At 41.9% G+C, this 10,044-nt stretch overlaps 1 protein-coding gene across 1 annotated transcript; it reads right to left on the bottom strand.

The window, feature by feature from the left end:
• Nucleotides 1–205: 205 nt before the first annotated feature.
• MFSD5 (major facilitator superfamily domain containing 5) lies at nucleotides 206–7,783 on the bottom strand. Its single transcript, XM_060762938.2, has 2 exons — nucleotides 7,638–7,783; nucleotides 206–2,073 (listed from the first exon to the last, which is right to left on the bottom strand). Exon 2 carries the CDS (start codon nucleotides 2,022–2,024, stop codon nucleotides 666–668), a length of 1,359 nt encoding a protein of 452 aa, XP_060618921.1. The 5' UTR covers nucleotides 2,025–2,073; nucleotides 7,638–7,783; the 3' UTR covers nucleotides 206–665.
• Nucleotides 7,784–10,044: the final 2,261 nt, after the last annotated feature.

Genomic DNA, 10,044 nt, shown 5'->3' on the forward strand with positions numbered 1-10,044 from the left:
CTTATTCACAGCAATACTCTTAAAAACAGATGCCTAGCATAAGTGCAGAGCTAAAATACAGACTGCAAAAATCCTGAGACTTCACATTCCAGGGACATAGAAAACTGATGTTTGAACCTCAAGAGTCAACATATCACAGGTGTGAAATAATTGCCAAGGTAAGGTCATAAATCTCCAAAATCAACACCAAGTCAGGAGAGAAGTGTTACATGTACATTTTTTATTGTAAAAGAACAGGAGGTTCAATAATATAGAATTTGGTTGAGATGGCAAAATATTGAAATGGATGATCAATTAATCAACCTTCCTGTTCAGTTTTAAAAAGAGGGATGTCTTTTTTTATATAACCCATTACCTGCCACCATCTATCCATGATGAAGTGGTAGAAAGCAGTCCCCCTCCCCAAGTTTTGCTAGCAGAGGTCAAGACGTTTCAAAAGGTCTGTAACTCCAGGTTGCAAAAAGAAAAATATGCTTGCCACAGACTGAATTAAGTTGATGTGTGCTGTCTGTATTCTTCATTGCCATTCATGGGCAAGAGTCACACAAGGCTCAGCAGAGGCTCAGAGTTCTCTTTGCAGAGTCCTTTCCTATATACAGTTTCAGTGCTATGATGTGTTATGGACAGCTTACTAGGGCACACCTCCCGCAAAAGTTCACAACACATCAGAGCTCAGGAGAAGGGTTCTCAGTATGACCGGATGGACTGGGCAACCGGAGCTCTGTGTTGTTACGGACCACAGTGAAGAGGCTTACAACAGCCAAAAGGGCCATCACCATCATGACAGAGCAGATGGTGAACATATTCCGGGTGCCTGTTTTATAGTCACTGTCATGGAGAATTAGCAAGCCCAGGCAGGCCAACAGATTCAGGGGAACACGGAACCAGTGCATCACGCCTGCCTGGTCCTTCTCAGGGATCACCTTCTGCCGGAGAAATCCCATTGAAGGGAAGTAGAGTCCACAGGAGAGCTCAATGAGCAGAAAGGCCAAGAATGATTCCGAAGGGCTCTCTTGCCCGGGATTGGTAGAAAAAGTCAACATGAAGAGGGAGAAGAAAACCATCAGGACTGAAAGGGAAAGAATGTGCATGGGCTGCAAGTGATACTTCTTGGAGGTTGCAATGCGGTAGAGTGATGAGCCCACCATGCTGGCTGCCATGAAGCTGGAAAAGACGATGCCCAGGGGTGGGTTGTAGGGATCCAGGACAGGCGTCCAGAGGAAGATAAAGATGTAGATGACACTTTCAAATAAGGCCTGGATGGTCCCCAGGAGCAGGACGCGGCGGTCAGAGAGGAGGCACTTCAAGCCATCTGTGCAAGTCCTGGACAATGGCCTCTTCTTGCCATAATTTTCATCCCAGTTCTTTATAGCCAGAACTCCAACCAGCATGAGGAAAGGAATGGAGACCATGAAGGGAGCCACGGGACCCAAGCCCAGCCATTCAGCAAAGACATTGGCTACCACCCCAGCTCCAATAGCAATGACGCTATTCCAGAAGGCCGCCTTGGAAAAAGTGGCAGGGATCCACTCGGCTGGGAAGTCATAGCGCTCCACATGTTCGTGCACATACCATGCCTCAAAGGCAGAGAACAATAGGGCAGTGGAAAGGCCACCTAATATCCTTCCAACAACAAGCACAAAATAGTCCCAGGAGAGTTTAGTGAGGCAGCAAATGGAATAAGTCAAGGAGAAAAGGATGCAGGATTTTTTGCGGCCTAAGCGGTCCACCAAGGAAGTCGAGACCAGCCCAAACAACACACTTGAGGCAAAGCCACAGACATAAATAATGGCAATCTGAGCCTCCAAGAAATGGTAATGTTGGTACAGTTTGTAAAGATATGGACCTTGTAACCAGTCAGCTGCAAGAGCCAAGAAGTAGACCTGGTAATAGTCTAGTTGGAAACGCAGAAAGGCTGGGTTGGAGCAAGACCTGCCTGTGAGCTTGGAGCGGCAGGCAGAGAACTCCAAGCTGATGCATATCACCAGGAGGAAAGCAAAAGCGACATAGGCAGCAATCAGCATGGTGCTTCAAATCATCATGTGCGTCGCCCGAGATCAACTCTCAATGTACCTGAAAGAGATGAGCATATCAGACATGGAAGAGACTTTCACAAATCTTGGGGGCACTCTTATTCCCAAAGGTTTTCCCTGGCCCCTTAATACATTCTCTTATGCATAGTTGCTTCAGGAACCCTGATAAAGATCTAATTCTGAAAACAAGAAACAAATTCAGTAAAGATTTATTACAGACTTTCTGTCGGATCACCTGTAACAAGTAAGAACCACATCCAGGTGAACAGAAAGAAAATATTTTAAAAATTGGAAGTGAGCAGAATCATTCTTCTTTGATGGCATGATGCTCCACATATTTATAGTGTATTTGTATTAACAGGTCTACCTTATGTTATGATGAGATGTCTAAGTTTCTTTAACAGAAACTTTGACACCAGAGGCAAAAGTAACATGGAAAAAATGGGGATTTGTTCCTATATCAAAAAAGAAGAGCAATTCATTTTTTGTGTACTCTCAAGCTGTTTCTGACCCAAAATAACCCTAAGGTAAACCTATCACAGGGGTTTCTTAGCAAGATGTGTTCAAAAGAGGTTTGCAATTGTCATCTTCTGAGACTAGGAAACTGTGATTTTCCAATGGCAAGTGCCAAATACAGGAATTCAAAGTGTGGTCTTGAGAGGCATGGTCCAACATTCAAATATCACACTAGCTCTCAGTTCAATATATTTCAGCAAACCTTTTATTCAAAACTAACAAAATGAAAAGATAAAAGGTCAGGTAAGTCAGCAGGAATATTTTGAAACTTCTAAATACTTGAAAGCTCCCTCCAAAATGCACCAAGACCAAGTTTATAGATTTATATTCTTTTTAAACAAATGCTGATGCAACTGATAAGACAGGCTTACTTGCTCTCCCTTTCCCCCCATGTTTTGTTACTCATGCATTCTCAGTAAAGGCTTCTAGAAACAGCTGCTATATACCTGCCTGTTATGGGGAGGCACAAAGAGCTACAATCCAATCAATTACAATAAAATTCAATTTTCCCCACCTTAAGCTTTACTGCATTGTTTGTTGCAGACATGGTGAAAGTATGTTTTATATTCCTCTTTCACCAGATTCCCAATGCTGATGTGGTTCAAAAAAATAATCTTGGAATGTTTTAAGTATGGCTTTTTAGCATGTACTAGAATAACAAAAAGTCAAATGCAAAGGCAAGCATGTGGAGAATAAAAGTAAATGGCTGCAGGAGAATACTGATGACAGTAAGCAAGAGGATACTGAGGTTGGCGGTAATCACAGAACCATTGCATCGCTTTACCATACAGGTAAAGAGATGCTTAAAATCCTAGAGCAAAGGTTCTTACTACATATGGACTGAGAAATCCCTGGCATCCAAGATGGGTTAAAGGAAGAGGCACTAGGGATCATAATTGTGAGCATATTCTGGATAATGGACTGTACCAAGGAATTTCAAAAGAAAAGACGCCTGTGCTTTATCGACTATACCAAAGCCTTTGATTATATAGATCACAAAAGGCTCTTAAAGCAATTGTAGTTCCACAACACTTGATTGTCTTAATGTGTAACCTGTACGCAGGATAAGAGGCTACTGTTAGGACATAACATGGAGAAATGAAATCGTTTCCAATTGGCAAGAGAGCCAGGCAAGGCCACACGTTATCATCCTCTCTGTTTAACTTGTATGCCAAAAATATCAGGGTTAAGATCTGCAGGAAAGAGGCATGAAAAATGGAAGAAACAACTTCAATACTCTAAGACAGGCTTGTACAACCTGCAGCCCTGCAAATGTTTGAGCCTCCAACTCCCAGAAGCCCTAGCCGCTTGTCCATTGGCCAGAAATTCTTGAAGTTGAAGTCCAAAACAGCAGACCTGCTCTAAAATATACAGATGACACAACACTAGCAAAAACTAGCAAAATCTTGAAATGTTGAATAAAGCTAAGACAAACATTGAAAAGACATTAAGAAAACCAAATAAAAAATGAACACTGATGATTTACAAGACTTCAGTGGAGAAGATGAAGACACTGAAATAGTTTAAGATTTTCCAAACCTTGGCTCAGCAATTAATTAGAATGAACACTCCAGATAAAAAAATCAGAGGAGGCCTAAGAAAGGCAGCTAGAAAGGACTAGAAAGTTCCTAAAGTGTAAAGATCCTGCATGCTAAAGGTAGAACGGTACGTGCCATTGCATTTCCAATTTCCAAGCTGGACAGTTAAGGAAGCTAATAGAAAAAAAATTAACTCATTAAAGATTGTGCTGTTGGAGAAGAATTGTGAGGATACTATGGACTGGTAAAAATAAATGAGTCCTAGAGCATATCAGGACTGAACTCTTCCTAGAAATCAACATGACAAAACTGAGGACATGGCATAAGATATGGTTTTAATGAGAGGGCAATAACAAAAATGGAAGATTGAATTCCAGAAAGATACTTAGAGAAGCCATGGCTCTCAATCTGCAATATGTAAGTAGGGCAATTGATATGTTTTGTGTATGTGTGTGTCAGGAGCAACTTGAGAAACTGCAAGTCACTTCTGGTGTGAGAGAACTGGTCGTCTGCAAGGAAGTTGCCCAGGGGACACCTGGATGTTTTACCATCCTGTGGGAGGCTTCTCTCATGTCCCCGCATCAGCTCCAATTGTTTTTAAGTACAGGCCAAGGTCTTTAGGCAGTGCACCCAGTGTGCCAATCATGACTGGGACCACCTTGACTGGCTTGTGCCAGTCTTTGCAGTTTGATCTTTAAATCCTCGTACTGTTTCAGCTTTTCCAGTTGTTTCTCTTCAATCCTGCTATTATTATTATTATTATTATTATTATTATTATTATTATTATTACAAAGGCTGTATGGCATCTGGGGTGCTTAAACTGTGCTTTTCCTGTATGCTATAATACAATATATAAACATTTCTTGGGTCTCCCTGAGTGACGTTTGCTTCAAAAAGAGTTCGATGGCTGAAAAAAAATTGAGAACCCTGGTCCAGGAGACACTGTCACTGTCACATGCCTTCATTCTTTTCTGACTATCACAGAGCCTTCTTGGTAAGAATTGTTCAGAGGGGGTTTGCCACAGTGTTTCCTAGGCTAACATGGCGTGACTTGCCCCCAAGGTGACCCAGAGGGTTTCTGTTACTGAGTGGGGATTAAAATGCTTGTCTCCCAAAGTCCCAGTCAAGCACTCAAATCTTTGCACCTTCACACTGGCTCCCACAGGCACCGGTTCTCTTCGAGTCTGGAGAGGATGGAAGGAAATTGGCAGAAGGCAAAGAGAAAGGTCAAGGTACTGTGGAAATCTAGCGGTTACTAGAGGATGTTAGGTTTAAGTATTTCTTGTACTGTTTTACTACATGAGAACTGAAAAACCAGATCTACCAGCTGGACTAGTCATGTTTCTTCCACTACCACTTTAGGAAGAATCAATAGCAGTATTTTTTGGATAGCAATGATATCTCTTAAGGACATTTTTGAGCCTACAGCTATAATGTCTCTACTACCAGGAAGAAAAACTATTATGAAAAAACAATTACTGTAGTTAAAAAAACAAAAATTCACATGACCAATGTGGTATTCTTGCAGCAATCCTGAATAACAGTTTCCTCACAATCCTTCTTTCACCTTGAATGTTCAGTTTTTGGCCCTCATATGTACTTGAGTCAGACCCTTTCCTAATCAACACCCAAGCTAAATTACATAAAAATATTTATGAGGAAAATCAGAAAGTTAAAATTGTTCCCACACACGTGATTGCCGTTTTCCATCAATCACGTGTCAAAATCAGTTCTAACAAATTCCTGCAAATGATTTCTTACAAATCAAACTTATCATATTCAAGTTTTAAAGCAACACTGAACTCTTTATCGGTTTTATGAGCCACTAGGCCACTGGGCAACAACAGCTTAAACATATATAAAGTGACAAATCTGTTGACCTTGGACAGAAGTATTTTGGTTTTTCTTCCTCAGTTCTAAAACATGAATAGTCACCTAGCTTATATGAATGCAAAGAAGCTGAAGATGAGGGCTTTTCCCTTTTGTGACCATTAAAAAGCATCCTTTACAGCTAAGAATGCCTAAAGCCTGGTTTTTACATGGGAATACATAAACGTTTAGGTAAATGAATTAATGAAATATCTTAAGTTCCTCAGCTTTTTAGGAAACCATTTCTAATTTTTAAAAGCACACATTGCTTGCGAAACACACCTGACAGAACAACGACAGAACAGGTAATTCCAAGGCATGTACCTGAAAGCAGAACATAAATCACGCCAACCAAGTTTCTCTCCTCCTCCCACCCCTTTCCCCATCTTCCCTTCCTCAGACACACACCTGAGTGTGCAAAGCTGCCTAGGTGCCAAACCAAAGGGATCCAAATGGAGGAAACGGTGGGGGGGGGGGGGAGGGGGAACTATTTTCTGCTTCGTATGTACCCATTAAAACAATGACCGCCTTAATCAGAAGTCCTCCATATGAGGCACCTTCCACATAGCTGTATAAAATCCACATTGAACTGGATAATATGGTAGTGTGGACTCAGACAACCTAGTTCAAAGCAGATATTGTGGATTATTTGCCTTGATATTCTGGGTTATATGGCTGTGTGGAAGGACCCTGAGAGGCAAATTAGAGTACTACTGTTGGCTACTCCCAACTACAACTGACACATTAATTCAGTTGTTGTGAAGGGACCCAAGACATATGAGCATCCAACCAACACAATGGTCTTATATCCCAGGCAAGTTTGGACTTCAGTTCCCAGAATTTCTGACAGTTGGTCTGGAGGACCTATGGGAAAGTCAGGCTCACAATGTCTAGGCATCCCCTCTCGAGTTGCATTGGTGTTTGCCCTCTGGAATTAATGCAACACGGTCTTCCCAAACTGCAATCCCCATTTCTTGAAAATTCAGGGTGCATCTATGCTATGGAATTAATGTAGTTTTCATTTTTTTTCCAATTTTAATAATTTTATTGAGTGAAATTAATGGGATACAAAATACAAAAAGGAGAAACATCTATAGATAGTCAAATATATGTAATACAGGCATGCAATTCCCCCAAACAGATTGTTCTTTTTCACCTTTCCATGATCTCGCGAGTGTCAGTCCAGCTACCACAAAACTTTATTGGGAATTAATGCAGTTTTGAGACCAAGGCTCAATGCGATGGAATATGGGTTTTGTAATTTGGTGAGGCCACAGCACTCTTTGACAGAAAAGGGAGAAAACCCCCAGGATTCAATAGCATTGAGCGATGGATGTTAAAGTCGTGTCAAACTGCATTCCTTCTACAGCAGGCCTGGGCAAACTTCGGCCCTCCAGATGTTTTGGACTTCAGCTCCCACAATTCCTAGCAGCCGGTAGGCTGTTAGGAATTGTGGGAGCTGAAGTCCAAAACACCTGGAGGGCCGAAGTTTGCCCAGGCCTGTACTATAGTGTAGTTCGATTTCTCAATTCCATTCCCCTCCCAGAAAAGGCCGAACCCGCCCGCTTAAGCTTTCGCAAGAGCTCCCTCCTACAACTCCCTTGAATATAGGGCCTCCAGCCTGCTTTCTACCCAATTCCCACCCTTCCTTGGGGACTCTTTCCCCCGCCATGACACCCACCTGCCTACTGGCGACCCCTCAGTCGCTCACGCCGCGCATTCAACGCCCCGGCTCCAGTTCCGGTTCCGGTTCCTCTTAGTGAGACTTCTCCCAGACTAGAGCCATGCCGCCATGCTGCCCGTCACGTGACGAAAGAAGGCCCGCCGCTCGTCACGTGACGAAGGAGGGAGTCTGTAGGCGCGCGCCCCTCACAGATTCCCGGCAAGCAGGAGCAGCCTTTCCTGCTGCGCGAGCAACTCTTGTTTTCTGGGAGATTCATAACACGTTTGAGAGGGAACGGTAGTTTCTGATTGAAAAACACCAACCCAGCAGCCCATTCATTCACCCGCTTAGGGCTCATCTGTAGAATTAATGTAGTTTGACCCCGCTTTATTATTATTATTATTATTCTACGTTCAGCAAAGGACAAGAGGGATCCTCTCACCTCTGCAGGAGTCTACCGTGTACCATGCAGCTGTGGACAAGTCTACATAGGGACCACCAAACGCAGTGCCCAGACACGCATCAAGGAACATGAAAGGCACTGCAGACTACTTCAACCAGAGAAATCAGCCATAGCAGAGCACCTGATGAACCAACCTGGACACAGCATTCTATTTGAGAACACAAAAATGCTGGACCACTCTCACAACCACCATGTCAGGCTACACAGAGAAGCCATTGAAATCCACAAACATGTGGACAATTTCAACAGAAAGGAAGAAACCATGAAAATGAACAAAATTTGGCTACCAGGTTTAAAAAATTCTAAAATTAAAACAACAGAGAGAAAAACAAGCAGGGACATCTAATCACCTTTCATTAAGAGTTTGCTCCAGGCACAGTCAGCCCATTGTATGCTAATCAAGGTGGTCAATTGAAAAGATTCACACCTAGCCCATCTTACAGTAGCCTTTTGTCTCACCCTGGTCTTTCCACAGATATATAAACCCCCTTTTTCCCAGCTCCAGACCTCACCCTCTGAGGATGCCTGCCATAGATGCAGGCGAAACGTCAGGAGAAATGCCTCTAGAACATGGCCATATAGCCCGAAAAAACCCACAAGAACTGAGTGATTCCGGCCATGAAAGCCTTCGACAATACATTATTATTATTATTATTATTATTATTACTAGCTGTACCCGCCACGCTTTGCTGTGGCCAACCTTCCCTCTTTTTCTCCTTCGTTCCCTCCTTCCTTCACTCCCTCTTTCCTTCCTTTCTTCTCGTCTTTCCTTCTCTTCTTCCTTCCTTTCCCCTTTTTCTTTCTCTTCTGCCATGCCTCTTTTCTTCCTTCCCTCCCTCTTTCTCTACATTCCCCCCTTCCTTCGCTCCCTCTTTCCTTCTTTCCCTTTTTTCTTTCCTTCTCTAACTTTCCTTCCTTCCCCCTTTTTCTTTCCCTCCCTCTTTCTCTCCTTTCTTCCTTCTCTTCCTCTTTCCTTCCTTCTCTCTTTGCTTCCATGCTTCCTTCTCCCTTTCCTTCTTTCTTTCCTTCCCTCCCTCTTTCTTTCTTTTCTCCCCTCTCCTCCCTCTTTCTTCCCATTTTTCTGTATTGTCATTTAGCTTTTTGGGGAGTTTAAGTCATTTCCGCTGTTTTTCAGTGTTTTTATGAGTGAAGGACATACATTGGGTTATTAGGTATCTTGTGTCCAAATTTGGTGTCAATTCCCCAGTGGTTTTTGAGTTCTGTTAATCCCACAAACGAACATTACATTTTTATTTATATAGATTATTATTATTTTACTGACACAAAAGGAGAGTATGTCACAGCAAACGAGATCTATATGCTGGATTTCGTATTATTATTATTATTTTACTGACACAATGCACAGTATGTCACAGCAAACGAGATCTATATGCTGGATTTTGTATTATTTCACTGACACAAAAGCACAGTATGTCACAGCAAACGAGATCTATATGCTCGATTTCGTATTATTATTTTACTGACACAAAAGCACAGTATGTCACCAAACGAGATCTATATGCTGGATTTCGTATTATTTTACTGACACAAATATACAGTATGTCACAGCAAACGAGATCTATATGCTGGATTTCGTATTATTATTTTACTGACACAAATATACGGTATGCAACAGCAAACGAGATCTATATGCTGGATTTCGTATTATTATTGTACTGACACAAATATACAGTATGTCACAGCAAACGAGATCTATATGCTGGATTTCGTATTATTATTTTACTGACACAAAAACACAGTATGTCACAGCAAACAAGATCTATATGCTGGATTTCGTATTATTATTATTATTATTATTATTTTACTGACACAAAAGCATAGTATGTCACAGCACACGAGATCTATATGCTGGATTTCTTCTTATTATTATTATTTTACTGACACAAAAGCACAGTATGTCACAGCAAAAGAGATCTATATGCTCAATTTCGTATTATTATT

Source organism: Anolis sagrei, chromosome 2, assembly GCF_037176765.1.
Source record: "Anolis sagrei isolate rAnoSag1 chromosome 2, rAnoSag1.mat, whole genome shotgun sequence".
Lineage (NCBI taxonomy): Eukaryota > Metazoa > Chordata > Lepidosauria > Squamata > Dactyloidae > Anolis > Anolis sagrei.

Coding starts and splice junctions, on each gene's coding strand:
- MFSD5 (XM_060762938.2), bottom strand. CDS start 2,024: ATGCTGATTGCTGCCTATGTCGCTTTTGCTTTCCTCCTGGTGATATGC.